We start from the raw sequence: 17,236 nt of genomic DNA, 5'->3' as shown, positions 1-17,236 counted from the left end.
AAAAAGAAAAGAAAAGAGTGCCATCTCACACAGATCTTGACAGAGTACTGAGGTGTGGTTCCCATGAGATCCCAGCAGGACCCCAACATCCTTGTAAGTATGTTGTGGGTTTGGCTGTGCAGGGGATAACCTGATGGCTATGGAAGGCACCCTGAGATGGAAGGAGGATGGGGGTGGACGGCCCTGGAGAAGGCTGCCACACCTGGAGGACATATGAGAAACAGACCAGCAGGGCATGCAAAAACTTTCAAAGAAGACACAGGTCAGGGTCATACGTAATTTTAGTTTTCCTTATGTTTTTCATATTTTCCAGAGTTTCTACAGTGACTGAAGACTTCATTCTATCTTCATATAAAAATGTCTTTTTAAAACATTTACTGATAGGCATGCAATCAATAAAGTTCTTTTTAAAAAAGAAGTTTTATGGGCCAGGGAGATGGCTCAGTAGAATAAATGCTTCCCTGGCAATGTATAATTATTCTTAAAGAATAATGCCATTGTCAATCTTCTTGTAAAGATCAGAAGACTGAGATTTAGATACTTAAATCACTGAAGTGTGATCCTCTTCATCCCAAACCCTGGTTCCTAAGCACTACTCTCCCATCTCTTTTTTCTCTTTTTCAGTCTTCTCTCTCACCTTTCAAAAATTATCAGTAAGGTATCTCTGTCAATACTGGGTTGTAACCCAAAATTTCTCATCTTCAGCGTGATTTACATTTTGGAACAGGTCTTTCTCTGTCGTGGGGAGTGAGAGGCAGTGCACTACAGGTGTTTAACCTTCTCTGTGGGCTCTGTGCATGAGAGGACAGTGGCACTCCCACCCTCTCCCACACACCTAGCTATAACCAAATGCCTTAGTTCATGAAAGCTTCTGTTTGTGAACAGTTCTGTTCATGAATAGAAGTGTTGAGCAAAGTTTGTTTCCATTCATGAGCTCTGCATCAATGACAAACATGACTGGCCATCTTCCCCTCAGGAAAGAGAACTTGACCATCTTCTCTGCTCTAATGCATGGTCTTGGCTTCCACTTGTTGAGCTTTCAATCACAGAACTGTGCACACTTCTTATGAGGCTTCTTTCGTATGCTTTTCAACATGTACAGCACTGTATAGCATTATTGAATTCAGCATGGCTCTGAAGAAAGTGCAGAGTAAGCCGGTGTGGTGGCACACATCTGTAATCCCAGTACTTTGGAAGTTGAGGTGTTGGGATAAAAAAGAGTTAATATAGAAGCATGCTAAATAACCTGCAGGGCATGTGGGACAAAGAAAAAGAAAACAGAGCAGCTGCGGGAGTAACCAAGAACACTTGAAACTCAAGGACATCCTGTTTTTTTGTCCTTGGTCCCAGATGCCTAGCAGGTTCTCCTGTATAGTATAGCCTAAACATTAATCTTGGACACATACGATGGGATCTTGTTATGTTCATCTAAAGTAACCCAAAGGTTGACACTCAAGATATATAAATATAAAGACCAAAGGCAGGGCGGCAGCCTTTTTCCTTTAGCCCTCTCTTTGCTTACATTAAGTGTCTGTGTGTCTTTCTTTGCGGCTGGCGTCTGTGAATCTTTCCCAACATTGAGGCAAAAGGATTGCAATAAATTTGAGGCTGGCCTGGGCTACACAGCAAGTTCATGGCCAGCCTGGAATACGTAGTAGACCCAGTCTCAAACAAACATAGGTATGGTTCAGAATGGATTAACCTTTTTACACTGAGCCTTATGGGAGAATTTGATTCAGTGCACAACCAATTCATTTCACAACCAGACTCATGGAACTAATTAAGTTTGTGAACTGGGGTGCGACTGTATGATCCAGACATGCCAGATATCCTCAGGGACCAAAATTACTCTCACTGCGATCTGCTGATGCAGCCAGGTCTCTGCCATTGTTGTAGGAAAGGAGTCTGGATGCCTTCCAGTTTAACAACCACTGGCAGAAGCCAACAAGAGCAGCCTGCGCCCTCTGGCAAGCTCAGACTCACTCAAGCTAACTGCCACCTGCTAGGGATATTCCAGAACAGGGCATGAGAAGTACTCTGTGTGTCTGTGACAATAAGAGATGCAGGGTGAAGCCAGAATTCCTGCCTCTTGTTCCAAAAGCTGGGATGTCAGATGGAATGGATGTGGATAGTTCCAGATCAGCAGAGCAGGGATCAGGTTCCTGGTGAAGATGTTTTGGGGTCACCCATGTTAGTCTTCTCCATAGCACCCAGAGCACATCCACAAATTCAACTATATTGCAAATACTCAGAAAAAATTGTGTCTATGCTGAACATGGGCAGATTTTTACTTCTTGCCAGTATTTCCTAAATGATATACTTCAGTAGCTATTAATGTAACATTTACATTGTATTGTTAAGCAAGCTCTTATGGGTCTGTGTCTCGTTGTCCCCCCAAAGCCTCATGTAGTCATGGGGTGGACTTCTAGAGTTTGTGATTTATTTATGATCCAGTGCTGGGATTATGGGTGTGAGTGCTACACCCAGCCTGGGGCAGATAGCCTGAATGCAACAGAAGGGAGACAGACTTGCTCTCTGTTGCCATTGTTGCTACTGTTCCTCCTTTATGCTCTTGCTGTTTTGCCTTTTTCCATCTCCATAAACTGCTGCCCTCTGCCATGTGCCAGTCTTCCTTGGAGCCAGTTGCATATGGACTGAAACAACCACGAACTGTGAGCTAGATAAACTTTCCTTCCTTAATTTTGGGTGTTGGGTATGTTGTTCCAGCAATGAAAGAAAAGTAAGCAAGACATAAGCCAAAGATTATTTAAAGTATAGGGGAGGATGTGTATAGGTCATATACAAACACTAAGCCATTCTGTAGAAGGGGCTGGAGCATCCTCAGGTGTATTCACAGTGCATCTGGGAACCAGCCCCCCACAGAGCCTGAGGGACAAATGCTTTGTTGGTGTACTTATCTTCAAAGTGTCAGCTTCCTGAGGTCTTAGTCACTGGTGCATCAGTGATCTAACCTGAGGACAGTGGTTGGCATAATAAATGCTCAGTGAAGTCATACAAATTGACACACACTCCCTGGGAAAGTAATTTGTTGAAAATGTGTTTCAACTTTCATAGGGCATTGTCCTTAATCATTCCACTTCTCTTAATCTGAACTTATCTTTCCAACTAAAGAAAAATACTTACATTAATTAACATGTATTTATTGTACCCCCAATACCACAAGTGACCTCAAAAGCCCACCTAGGTAATTAAGGTAAGGACTTAATGAACACAACCTAATACAAATACTTGGTAAAGTTCCAGGCAACCATTGTAAATATTGTTTACATAAGATGAGTTAATGTTTATAACACACACACCACTGTATGCATAATGAAAGATTGTATGAGTAGCCCAGTTACTGCGATTACAGGAGCAAGAACCATGCATCCCCCCAACCCTGCCACCCTTGATAGGGGTACAATATGCAATTCCTATGGAGGGCCATTGGAAATTCCCATTGAAATGTAAATGTTCATGTCACTAGACGCAGAAGTTGCACTTCTAGAAATTTATCATGGAATTATATCAACTAAAAACTCAGCTATCTATGCATCCATGTGTGAACAGTTAAATAAGTAACATCACCAATAGATGTGAATTACATGTCCATTAAAAATGAATAGATTCGCATGTATTGACTACTTGCCCAAAATTATTTTTTCAAATTATTAAGTTAAAATCTAAATTGCAAAACATATATTCCATATAGTAATAATGATGTCATATATGACAGTGTAAGGATTTTTAAATTTGGAGAATTACGTATCAAATGGTTAACAATGGTTCTTCCTTAAAGGAAAATGTTGTGTTTTGAGATTCTTCAGCATTTAAAAGTCTTTCATATAAGCTGATTTTAAAAACCTGAAACTAACAAAAAAAAATAATAAAATCTCTTGAAGAAAAAAAAAAAAAAAACAGAAAACCTGAAACTAAGAGCTGGAGAGATAGCTCAGCAGACTAAGCATATGCCTGGCAAGCACAAGGCCCCAGATTCAATCCCCAGTACCAAATACTGTGCCAGCCTCATGCATAGCTGGCCACCCAACGCGGGCATGGTGGCACATGCCTGTAATCCCCATGCTGGGGAGGCCAAGACAGGAGGATCACTGTGAGTGTGAGCTATGTGGTGAGACCCTGTACCAAATAAATAATTTTTTTTTAAATCCCTGAAACTAAACTAAACTAAACTAAACTGGCAGCATGAGTTGGAAACCAGAAACATGAAGCCTAGAAAAACTCTGTAATGTCAGTAACAGCAACTGATCTTTTCTGAGTAGTGGGATATTGAGCAGCTTTTGGATTCTCCCTATGAGGGTAAACTTATATACAGTGAGTATGTGTATTAGTCTGAGCTGTCCAGAGATAAAACCAAGAGGATATAAGGCAAGGAGTGTTTTAGGGAATGAGTTCACATGGTCACAGTGGCTGGGGAGTCTCATGACAGGCCACCTGCAAGCTGGAGAACCGTTGAAGTTGGTCATGTCACTTGGTTCAAGTCCAGAAGCCTCAAAATTGGGGATGCAGATGACACAGCCCCAAGGGAACTATTGGTACACATGCTAGATCCAAAGGGTGCAGAACCTGCAGTTCTATGCACAGGAGAAAGGGTTGAGAAGAGAGGGAGACAGAGAAACAGAGAGACAAGGAGAGAACACATCACACTTGATTTCCACACTTTCCGTCTGGCCCTCAGCTGACTGGATGGTGCCTACCCACAAGAAAAGAAGGTCTCTTCCCCTTAGTCCACTCCTCGCAGGTCAGACAGCCCTGGAAACACCCTCACAGACATTTCCAGAGACAGTGCTTCACCAACTGTCTAGGCATCTGACACAGCCCAGATAGCACCCAAATCAACCACCTCAGCAGCATGTGTGGTCTGTACTCGCACAGAAATCAGTTTGTGCTGTGGATGTGATCTGCTCTTGCCTGACATTCTGTCTCTCCAGGATGGACGACATCCAGCTCTGCAAGGACATCATGGACTTGAAGCAGGAGCTGCAGAACTTGGTTGCCATCCCAGGTAACTGTGTGGAACTTCACCTCACATTAGCAGCTGCTCAGACACCCAGCCTAGCCCATCTGTGCCCCTGGGGTCAGAAGACAGAGCTCGTGTCTCCTTGCAGCACAACCTCCTTCCTGAAATACAGAGCTGCTAGCTAAAAGTTTAGTTCAGGCTGACTTGTGTTCAAGTCCCACTTATGGCCACCTTTTTGACCTTGGGTAATTCTCTTTACCTCTCACACTCCATTTCTCCTCCATGAAACATGGAGCTGTAATAGTGATAGTATCTGACTCACTGGGTGTAAATATCATTGCTATAAATATACCTTGCCAGCAAATGCTCAGCTTGACATCTGGTTATGAGCACTAATTTAGGGGTAAAACCTAGATTTGCTATTTATTAGTAGTTTTTATAACCCTGGGACTCACACCCAGGACTTATGCATGTTAAGCAAGGGCTTGTGCATACTAGGCAAAAACTCAACCACTGCATCACACCTCCCCAGCCCCTATATTTGCTAGCTATTCAGTTTTGTCATAGTCACTTTCTCATTGTCTACAGGGCCCCTATAATCCAGTCCCATCTGCAATCCCATGATACTTGGGAAGGACATCTAGATATACCACTTAATAGGTCTCCTCCTCCAAAAAACCTTTCTTTGACCATCTAGTCTGGATTAAGTGTCCTCTCCATGTTTTACCCATATCAAAACACGTATCACATGATTAGCTGTTGATGATTTTATGTCTCTCTAAACTTCATGCTTCATGAAACATGCTTGAGGCCCCATTAGGTGCTAAGGAGGATTTATTGAATGAATAAACACAGCTATATGTCAAGAACTTGGAGCACCTACCACTGTCCTTGCCTGCCTTAGTGTGTTGGGTCCCCAGAGGCTGCCCTGCTGCTGGGCATGCAGCTGTGAACCAAGAAATATTTGCTACTCTTCTGCCAGATTAATCAATCTGTCACCCTTAATCTCAGTTTTAGGCAGTCTCTGGACATGAACAAAATGCAGACAAACTTTCTGCCAAGCCATAATATACAGAGCCTGGGCTCCAGCACCCAGTGTAGTCTTCTTCCCATCAGAAACCTCCTGAGGCTGGTCTTTACCAGCAGGACTTCTGTCAAACTTCTGGTCCTCTGACCTCGGACCAGAATCACCCACACAGAGCAACCGAAGGGGATCCAGCTCTGCCCTTTTGCACGACACCGCTGAACCTTCCCAAACTCTTCCCACAAGCCATTTTCAAAGGCTCTTGTATTTCATGGTCAGCTATAGTCGCAGCACTGGTCCCACGTCTCTGGTACTAAATTCTGTCTTGGTTACTTTTTTCTCATTGCTGGGACAAAATACCAGCCACCTAAAATTAAGGAAAAAGACATTTATTTATCTCATAGTTCATGGAGGTTTCAGTCCGTAATCAGCTGGCTCCAAGGCAGGGTACACGGCACAAGGGCAACAGCCCAAGATGGCAGAAGACAGAAAAGCAGCAAGAGTAAGAAAGGGGGTAAGCAAGCCCCTTCTCCCTTCTCCTGTCAATGGCCCCCTCCCCAAGGGAATAGCGCTCACACCATCTCTGCGCTGTCCTCTTGCACAGAATGAGGTTTACAAAGTCAGGAGGCCAGCCCCTGATGAAACACTTAGTTAACTTTTAAACTTCTCAAGTCAACACAGTGAATCAATCTATACACCCTCAAGGGCACGCTGCTGCTACAGGAACCCAGCCTTTCACACAGGAGGGATTTTTTTTAGATCCAAACCACAAGTGTCTGATATTCCTTGTGTCTGAAATGTGACTAGCAGCATGATCCTAAGTGACTGTTGTGAACATCCCGTGACGTGGGTGAAATGTGTAGGTGCCGAGGCAGTCCTGCCATACAGACCGCGTATGTGTTGACAGATGTGCAGGTGCCAGGCCCTCTGCAGGCTCTGGGAATCAGGGCATGAACATCCTGTCTTAATTGACGGGGGAAGTGACTACTGGAGGAATGGTTTTTTCGAGGAATGATTAGAATGTTCTAAAATGCAGAACCAGGGTATAGCTCAATAATAGACTGTTCCTAGCATGTGTGAGATCTTGGATTTGATCCCTAGTAACACACGCACACACAGAATTATAAAATGGATTGTGGCAGTGGTTTCACAACTCTTTACCAACAGGATTTCTGTCAAACTTCTGGTCCTCTGAAGTTTGGGACTGTAATCTTAGTACCTCAGTTCAGGTGTTGGGATAAGAAAGAGTTAATGTAGAGACATGCTAAATAACCTGCAGGGCATGTGGGACAAAGAAAAAGAAAACAGGGCAGCTGGGTGGGTAATCAAGAACTCTTGAAACTCAAGGACGCCCTGCTTTGGTGTCCTTGGTCCCAGATGCCTAGCAGGTTGTCCTGTATAGTATAGCCTAAACATTAATCTTGGACACATACAATGGGATCTTGTTATGTTCACCTAAAGTAACCCAAAGGAGCAGATAAATCATATGATGTGAGTTATAGCTTAATAAAGTTACCCTAAAAAGTTGTGTCAAATATAAAACAATAAATGAATGGGGGAAAACATTAAATCTAGACACCACTCACTAGGAATTCTGATATAATTGGTCAGGTGAGAAACTTTGGCACTAATAAGTTTTAAAAAGCTTTCCTAAAGTCGGGCATGGGTGTGCAAGCCAGTAATCCCACCTGCTTAGGAGAGTGAAGTAGAAGTTCCACTTAAGGCCAGCCTGGGCAACACAGTGAGACCCTAACTCAAGAAAGTGAAAATAAAGAAATGCTTCGTGTTTGATTATGATCAGTAGTCAGGTGTCAAACCAACAGGTTTATTGCACTTTCTAATTTTAGACTCCCTCCAGGAATGGTTGAAGGGCAGAGACCCAGCCAGGTTCATGTGTGCACCAAATGGGCAGTCACTGAAGGACAGGGAAGCCTTTGAAGCCCTCAGACAGTGCTTGCTTTCTGTGCTTCAGTAAGGAACTGCCCCTACTTTGGTGGCTTAACACACCAGAAATGTACTCCCTCAGCTGTGGAGCCCAGAGTCCAAAATCAAGGAGTTGGCAGGCTGTGCTGTCTCTGAAGGCTCTGGAGGAGACTCCCTAGGCCTTGGCTCCCATCGGTGGCTCTGGTGGCTCCCATTGGTCCACAGCACGAGGCTGCCTCGCTCCATTCTCTGGGTCCATCTCTACACAGCCTTCGGCTGTGTTGATGTCATCCACCTGTCGTTGGTTTGGGGGCCAGCTCTAATGAGTCTCACTTAATTTTAGCTGAATTAAGTACATTGGCCACATAACTTATAAATTACTTTAGAAATAGGCTATTTATAAGCTAGATAAACATGAACTTTTTTTTTTTTTTTTTTGGAACCGGGGATTGAACTCAGGCACTTGCGCTTGCCAGGGAAGCGCTTATTCCACTGAGCCATCTCCCTGGCCCCTAAACAAGAACTTTTGAGAGGAAATGGTATTTCTAGTCAGAGTAGATGTGACTGTGTGGGTGGGGGGGGAGGCGGAGGATGGTGAGGAAATAGCCAGCCCCTGCAGCCTCATAAGCCCCTGGGGCAGAAATGAAAAACAAGGGGATGTTTTGGGGATGCTATAAAAGAAAAGGCCACTAAATTTCTTTTTATGGTTCCCCTATGCAATAACCCAATTTTCGGAGCCTTCGTGTTCTAGTTCCCACTTCCGAGCTAGCATGGATACCTATGATCTCACTGGATGTTTTTTATTTTACTCTTGAATTTACGGAGATTCTCCTGCCTCAGCCACCTGAGTGCTAGGATTATAGGTATGCACCACCAAACCCAGAAATATGACCCTTCTGGAGGGAGAATTTTCAGGGCCTACTATTGGCTCAGAGGAGACATGGGAACTCACCGAGGCACAGGAAAACTGAGTGTGTGACCATGGAGTCCCCAAGGGACCTGCAGGCCAGAGGGGCTCCAGTTGGAGCAGTGGTAGCCTATAAAACATGCATTGAAATAAGTGGTCTTGGGTTGAAAGCAATGATAGAGGTGTATGACTGTCAAGGGCCAAATTTAGGATAAGGAGGACAGGCAATAAAGAGAATCCCCAAAATTTGCTGATCAGGAGGGTATTTGGTGGTCCTGGGTTCAAAACAGTCTTGTACATACTAGGCCACTACTCTACCATTGACCTACAGCCCCAGTCTCTTTTTAATATTTGTTTTTCAGCATTAGGGACTGAACCTAGGGCCTTCTCACCAAACTACATCCCTAGCTCTCTCTTATTTTGACACAGATCTTGCTAAATTATGAAGTTCTCCTGGCTGAGCTCACACTTGCCATCCTCCCGCCTCAGCCTCTCACAGTACATCTGCTATCATGCCCAGATCTTTCTAACTTTTCATTTGAGACAGCATCTTGCTAATTGCCTAAGCTGTGGTCCTTCTAAAGCAAAAGCTTGTGGTGCTCTAGCCTCAGTCCCAGTGTCCCCTAAGTACCTGGGATTATAGGCATACGATACCATACCACATACAATAAACATTTTAATGCAACAGAAAAAAAATTAAAACATATGACCAAAGTCTCTGAAGAGCACAGTACCAAATTATCAATGAAGACAGGCTCAGTATTGATGTTCCACAGGTCAGGGATGCCACAACCTGAAGGTGGCGGCAATCAGAGCCACGCTGGAATGTGTCCCACCCAACAGATGCCATTGGCTTAGAACACAGCTCAGCCCAGTCTAGGGTCTGTTAGCAACAGAGCCCAGGGGCCCAGGGCCAGTCCCACTGCCTCTGCTGCATCTGCTTCTTCCAGCACTGCTGTGCAGCTACTCAGATTTGAAGGTTCTGGTAGGTCTCTCTCCTGCCCTCCTCCATCCTTCTTTCTGGGTGTCTTTGTCTTCCCTGCACTAGTGCCGGGTTTCTGGATAGATGTGGCCAAATTCATGAGAAGAAAAGCCAATGTTTTTTACAACACACCAATAATAAAAATATTAAGTAAAGAGAACAGCGAGCTGCCAAGAAAGCCAGGGTTCTTGAGCCGACGTCAGAAGACAATGCACCAGGACCCAGATGGAGCTTGGCGGGTGTGGATGGAGAACGCCTGGAGCCCCACCTGGGGACTCCTTGAGGCCAAGCCAGGATGCCTCACACAACTGCCACTGTTACCTCTGGGGACCTCAGGGCCTTAAACGTTTCTATGAAGGCCACAGGTGCATTTCCCTTAGATCTAAGGATCATGTCATTGCATAGGGAAAGAATATACCAGTGGTTGTGAACTGGCTCTCCAGGGAAGTGTCTGCCAATATCTACAGACATTTTGTGCTGCTGCGTTGGTTGGGAAGCAGCTATAGGAATCCAGTGGCTGTAGACCAGGGACACTGCCATGCACAGCTCAGCTCATGACAGAAAACTCTCTAGCCCCAGATGCCACCAGTACAGAAACTGAGAAGCCTAAGTTAAAAGACAGTTTAAAGCACATGGTATATGCTGATAAATACAACGGCTTTCATTTATTAAACACTTCCTAGTGTACACTGTTATGAGAGTTGCTTTTCCTCCATTAAGTGTTGGGCCAGGGAGATGGCTCAGTAGAATAAATGTGTGCCTGGCAAGCACAAGGGCCTGAGTTCAATCCCTGGTTCCGCCAAAAAAATCCATTAAGTAAGTGTTTATTTCTTTTGTACCTGGTTGAGTAAATATTTAATGTGGAAGGCTTAAATCATTAAAGCACAGTGGCCACATAAGCTAATAGTATGAGTTGGGTGATGGCTCAGCATCAGCCTCTGTGAGACCCTGGATTTAATCCCCAGCACCACCAAAAACGAAAATAAAATAATTCTTCATCATAATAGCAGCTAACTTCATAAGCCCTTCCTATGCACCAGGCAAGGAGCTAGGTATTTTGCTTATTTTGCTTGATTTATTTCTCCTACAGCCTGCAATAACTGTATGATTACCTATGTTGAGAGATGGAAAGCTCCGTGTGCTTGAGGAATGTGCCAGAAAGAGTGGGCCAGCTAGGGCATCGGGCCAGGGTCTACAGCGTGGGTCTCAGTTGTGGTAGGAGGGATGGACCTAGAGGGGCCAACTAGGAAGCCACAGCGTAGACCTGGGTGAGTGACAGCAGCCCCGCTGGGAGCTTACTAGAGCAGGATCATGGGTCAGCATGTGGGCACAAGGGCCCAGGGGCTGTGATGCCAGAAGAAAGGCAGAGTTGGCAAGCAGGAGTGAGTGCAGCTGGTAAAGAGTCAGCTCATGATGCAGGTGTGTGGTGACCGGATGAAGGTGGGGGGAGGTTGATAGGAAAGGTATGTGACACAAGCAGGTAAGGAGCATCGGCTCGGCCAGTGACTTGGAGACTTAGTCATTTTCCCAAGCAGGTAACAGAATACTCGGCACCTACATCTCAGAGGAGGGGCTTATTTTGGCTCACAATTTCCAGAGGACTGTGTCCCAAGTCAGTTGGCTGCAAGGCAGAAGTGCCTGGGGGATGGGCCTGGCAGAAGAGAGCTGCTTATCCCATGGCAAGCAGGAAGCAGAGATAAAAAAGACAGGGCCGGGGAGGGAGACACAGCTGCCCTGGTCAGGCCTCCAGTCACCCTCCTCTTCCAGCCAGGCCCCACTTCCTAATGTCATGTTCAGCTGGGACGTCCAGCATGGACTGATACCTGATGACCACAGTGCTCCCATGTTCCACCTCACAAGAAGCTTGGATCCTAAACTCACAAGACTTTGGGGGATATTCTAGATCTGAAAGCACATTAGCCAGCAACTGGTGTGTAAGCCGGCTGCCAGTCCACTTCTGTAGGATACACAGCCGCTGACAACCTGGGAGTAGCTGGGAATGGCTGCCTTGAAACAGGGAAAATCTGGATGAGAAATTTGGGGACAAGGGTTGGGGAGATGCTGGGGGTCCTCCAACTCATCAGGTTGCAGATGTTTTGCCTTAGGATGAGGAAAGTACTAAGACACCCAGCAAGGGAAAGGTAGAGAGATCCCAGAGTCCAACCCTGAGCCCCCATGTGCATCAAAAATTATCATTGCTTCAGAAATGTACACACAACTGTTTCTTTACTGATGCTTTCTTTTTCCAGAAAAAGAAAAAACCAAGCCACAGAAGCAGAGAGAGGATGAGCTCATCCAGAAGATCCACAAACTAGTACAGAAGAGAGACTTCCTTGTGGATGATGCAGAGGTGGAGCGGTTGAGGTGAGAGGGCCGCAGATGCCCGCGCACCAGGCTGCCTGGCCCAACCCTTCCCAACTCATGACCTGCTCTGGGGGTGCACAGCCTTACCTGACAGGAACAGCCTCTGCCATTCCTTCCCAGACACTGAACCCAAAAGAATCCAACCTTCTGGCCTGAGGACTGATTTCATATTCCAGAGAAACATCAACTCAGCTCCTGAAGTTTTGCACAGGCTTGTGATTTAGATGGGTGTCATTCAAGGAGATGACCAGGGAAGAACTGTACCATGTGCACATAGTAGGCTTCCCTACACCTCCTCCTAACTCATAAGGCAACTTCTCAAAACTTCTCTCATCTCTACCAAAACTCTGACTCACTTGGCTCCCCTGCCCTCCCAATTCACCAGCTTTGTCCTTTTCTTTACCTTCCCCCAAGTGCTCTGATACTTCTTCTACCTACATGTACCTGTCACCCTGACTTGCAAAACCATAAACTCTGGAGCCACAGTGCAGTCTCCAAGGAGGGTGGGCATGGGGACAGCTGTTCGTGTTCCTTGTTGAACATTATCGTCCTTTGTAATTTCTCTCCTTGTGGAGGCAACTTCTTTATTCTCCGTGCCCTCTAAGGTCTCTCTCTGCAGCTGTAGGCTGTGCCTTGCCTAGCTCAGCTGAGATTGCCCTCTATTTTATTCCTGATGACCTTGAAGAGCTGACTTCACTTGCTTTCTGAGATTGGCCACACATCTCATAGAAACAGAAATGACCAGGATGGCTTGAAAATACAGGGTCCAGAGAAGAGTTACCCAGCTCACAGATCCAGCAAGGAAGATGGGTCCTATGATGTCCCTCTCGCTGTCCTAGGGTCGCATCCCAGCCCTGAGTCACCACATATCCCACTGTCAATATTCAGAGCAGATTCATCAAACACAATACCACACACCACACATGGCACATAACAACATACATGCATATCCACAAGGACCAACACCTGGTCCCCACACTCAACTTCCCACCTCATTTTCTTGGTCCCTTGATGTTCTCCTTCCTTACTGTGTTCTCTCTTACATATCTGCCATCCAAGAGAGCAAGAAGAAGACAAGGAGATGGCCGACTTCCTGAGAATCAAGTTAAAACACCTAGACAAAGTAACCCAGTCTCCAGCCAGTGAGTACATACATGATTTCTCCTCCTCCTTCCCAGAAAAAAGAAAAGGATATTTCAAAGCAATGTGGTCCCCGTGGGGCACAACAGAATGCTTTTTAGAGATCAGACTTGAGCCGCAATCTTCAGGGGTCAGTTTCAGGGCCCTGCAGCTTGTGTGGTGCCCCGGCTCCACACCTAGAGGGCAGAGCACTCAACTTCTGCTATTGCTGTGTTGAAAATCTTAATATTCTTAGAACAAGAGGCCTTGTATTTTTATTTTGCTCTGAACTCCAAAATATGTGTGGCTGTCCTGGTAGCAGCTGTCCCTCCATAATGACATGATTTGGTGGATTTCACAAAAGGAACTGGGTGGCAACTACTAGGGCTAGAAATCTCTACAAGATGTACAAGAAGATGTACTCCTCTCAATATCAGCCTTGCAATGGCTATAAGGGCAAAAATTTATTTCTTTGTGAAACTCTGCACACATTTGACCCTCCACTTGGAGGCCCCAATGTCCCTTCTGACACTAAAGTGATAATGGATCCTGCTGCCACAAGGAACTCTTTTCTTTCTGTTGACTCAGTGTTTTGCAAATGGGCCTAACTGCTAACTTAGCAAGGCTTCTCTCAGTTATAAGAAATGGATGGCCAATTCAATTCTGGCCTAATCATAACAGTGCATCTGTTGGAGTAAGAACCATAAGAACTAGGGCATCAGAAGATTGTTGCAAATTTGAGACCAGCATGGGCTACAAAGTGAGCTCAAGACCAGCCTGAACTGCATAGTGAGACCCTGTCTCAAAAACAAATACAAACAAATAAAGAACTAGGGCCTCAGGGAATGAACACTATCGCAATTTTCTCATTTTCCTTCCATTTCTGATCTCTATCCTTCTATGCATGTTCCTGTCATTTAGCCCTACTATGCAGGCCTTCTCCTCAGGCCTGAACCAAAATGAAATCAAACCTTGGTAGCGCCAAGGCAGAACCCGAGTCTTTCTGTGGTTATCTGAGTAGTAAGTCCCAGGGAATAACTCAATTGGTCCTTCTTAGATCGTGTTGCCACCCTGTAGGCTTATCGGTGTCACCAGAGGCTGGAGTACCGTGGGTCTGTGTCATATGTCATCTTCTGAAGCCACACAGACAGGAGCTGTTACAAGAGGAAGACAGACTAGAAATCTAAGTGAAAACAGAACTCAGAAGTGGACATCAACTATAGAGCCATAGACTTCATTTTCTCTGTTGTCCATTGGCATCCCAATAAAAGAGCTGTAGAGCTGTAATGGAGTAAAAAAGAAACAGATGTGCTCCCTTGCACTGGTTCCTAACACCACAAGGCACTGGATCCCTGACCAGGGCCAGCATCCTTGATAGATTCTTCCATGCAAGGCAAAGTAGAAAAATGCTACCGGACAGCTTGGAGGAGCAAGGAAACTTGCCTTCTATGTAGCACTATAGACAGAAAAAAGAAATTAATTCTGGCAAGAAATCAAAACACCCAGCCTGCAATACAATCCAGGGGCCAGGTATATGACCCAAATTTACATTATTCATTTGGTGCTAGAATCCCAAGTTGAAAAATAAAAGCTAGTTGAAAACTAGTGAAATTTCTGGGACCCTAGCCAGAATAAATGCAAAAGTGCTAGTAGGGACCTTTCTATAACTCCTAGTACACAGTACTCCCATAGGTACAGCAACTCTTCAAGAAAAAAACTCAAAATTTTATTTTATTTATTTTTTTCAAAATTTTAAACTCACGAAGAATTTTACTACCATGAGGGAAATCAGTAATGCAACATGGGAGAATGGCCTCCCAAGAACTAAGAACCAAACAAAACTTTTTTTTTCTTGGCGGAACCAGAGATTGAACTCAGGCCCTTGCACTTGCCAGGGAAGTGCTTATTCCACTGAGCCATCTCCCCAGCCCCCAACATAACTTTTTTTTTTTTTTTGCAGAAACTGGGATTGAACTCAGGCCCTTGCGCTTGCCAGGGAAGCGTTTATTCTGCTGAGCCATCTCCCCGGCCCCCAACATAACTATTTTAAAGAGACAATTAATGAAATATATTTAAATAATTAGGGATAAGACAAAGAATAAAATCATAATGAAACAGCAGGATATTGTGAAAAAAAGACTAAGTACCTTAAGGGAGTAGCTCATTGGCAGAGTACTTGCCTACCATGTGTGAGGGCCTGGGCTCCATTCCCAGCACCACAAAAATAAATAAGATAAATAAGCAAAAAAGCAAATAAATAAATAAAATAAGCTACAAGCTGTGTACATGCTAAAAACAAAAAATAAGGAGATTTGAGGGGAAAAAAAGCCTTCTTAAAAATTGTTACTGAAATAAAAACTTGATGGACTAAATACAGACACAGCTGAAGGCATGGTTCATAAAGTAGAATACAGTCTTGAAGAAATTAGAAGGCAGCAAAACCAGAAAAAGGTGAAAATATGAGAGGTTGTGGGCCAGGAAGGATACAATGAGAAGGCCCTGCTTATTTTAAACAGACATTCCAGAAAGAGAGAAAACAGAGAATGAGAAGTGAAAAGCTCTAAAAGGATACCATGTTAGTATTTTCCAGTGTTGAAAAATGTGACTCCTCAAACTGAAGCGACTTGAACAAAATTTTCCTTGTCTGTTTACCAAATGCTGCTTGAATGCAAAGCTTGGAAGATAGGGCAATTAGGACCACTGACTGGGAAAAGGGCTGGAAACTGACTGGAGGCTGAGGACTGAAAGCCGGCAGGCCCGCAGGAAATCACATAGTCCCCAGACCACCCAAGGCCCACACCCAGAGCAGGGCTGGCCAGGGGTAGGGTGGGGCTGGGGCTGCCCCCGATGCTCTCCTCACTTCCCATCTTCCTCTCTTCCTCTGTGCTCTCGCTTGCTGCAGGCTCCAGGGCAGAGAAGAAAGCAGAGCCTCCGCCTAGCAAGCCCACCGTGGCCAAGACAGGGCTGGCACTCATCAAGGATTGCTGCGGGGCCACCCAGTGCAACATCATGTAGCCCCCACATCGGGTGCCCTGAGGGCCACAGGGACCCCACCCTCCCACCCTCTTGTCATCATAGCCCCATTTCACTGGGGCTCAAGAACTCAAGGCGGAAGGGGTTAAAGGCAAGCCTGTGACTCCCACCAGGGGCCATGGGCATGGCAGGCGGGCCCAGCCACCCTGTACAGAGTGTAGCAATAGGGAGTCCCTCACTGTCGCATGGCCCTCCCCAGAGCATGCCAAACCCAGGAGTCTATCGCACCATTTATCCAACCACGAGGAAAGGTCTTCTCTCACAAAAGTATATGTCTACTTCTATCTAGCTATATCTAACCCACCCACCATGCCAAATGAACTGGGAGAGGGGCATGATCCCCTGGTGTGGATAGTTGTGACTTTGCAACAATCTAGCACCATGTTGGACATATTCCCCCATCTACCTTCCTAGATCTGCCATTAGGCCTGGCCCAAAAGGGCATAAGTCCCCTCCCCTGCCTGTCCTCTCCCAGGTACTGTGCTCTGGATGGCTCCACATGGCCCACACATCTCTCAGGCACCATCACTATTGCCCTCTTGGAGACCAGTAGCCTGCCTGTACAGACTTGAGCTCGTGCGTGCTGTGGGGTCACATCCCCTGCTTCCTCCCATCCTATGTCTGGGCCTGATTCACATCGGTAAGGGTCCATGATCTCTTGGGTCTTCCTTCCCTTGCCATGTCTGGCCTAAAGGATGGAGTGGAGTGAGGCTAGTGGGCCCAGGAGGAACAAATCCAGTGCTCAGACAAAGTAGCAGAGAGCTAGAGGCTCCCACGCTGAGGAGAACAAGGAGACCAAGAGCTGACCCAAGTACTCCTCACCCACCGGGGACCACCACAGGAGTGCTCGCAGGACACTGACCTACCAGCTGGACACAAGACTTCCATAAAGAACAGCAACAGGCA

General features: G+C 45.6%; 1 protein-coding gene across 1 annotated transcript in view; it reads left to right on the top strand.

The window, feature by feature from the left end:
* The window catches only part of CUNH16orf45 (chromosome unknown C16orf45 homolog), a 157,456-nt gene extending 140,468 nt beyond the window's left edge, over window positions 1-16,988 (top strand). The window contains exons 3-6 of the mRNA XM_004644495.1: window positions 4,950-5,023; window positions 12,064-12,178; window positions 13,238-13,320; window positions 16,200-16,988. Of these exons, the coding sequence (XP_004644552.1) occupies window positions 4,950-5,023; window positions 12,064-12,178; window positions 13,238-13,320; window positions 16,200-16,312 (385 nt within the window). The 3' untranslated portion in view covers window positions 16,313-16,988. The remainder of the gene's footprint in view (window positions 1-4,949; window positions 5,024-12,063; window positions 12,179-13,237; window positions 13,321-16,199) is intronic.
* Window positions 16,989-17,236: the final 248 nt, after the last annotated feature.

Source organism: Octodon degus, unplaced genomic scaffold, assembly GCF_000260255.1.
Source record: "Octodon degus isolate 3935 unplaced genomic scaffold, OctDeg1.0 scaffold00200, whole genome shotgun sequence".
NCBI classification, from domain to species: Eukaryota; Metazoa; Chordata; class Mammalia; order Rodentia; family Octodontidae; genus Octodon; species Octodon degus.
The sequence above is the reverse complement of the archived record's forward strand: the minus strand, read 5'-3'. Positions and strand labels throughout refer to the sequence as shown.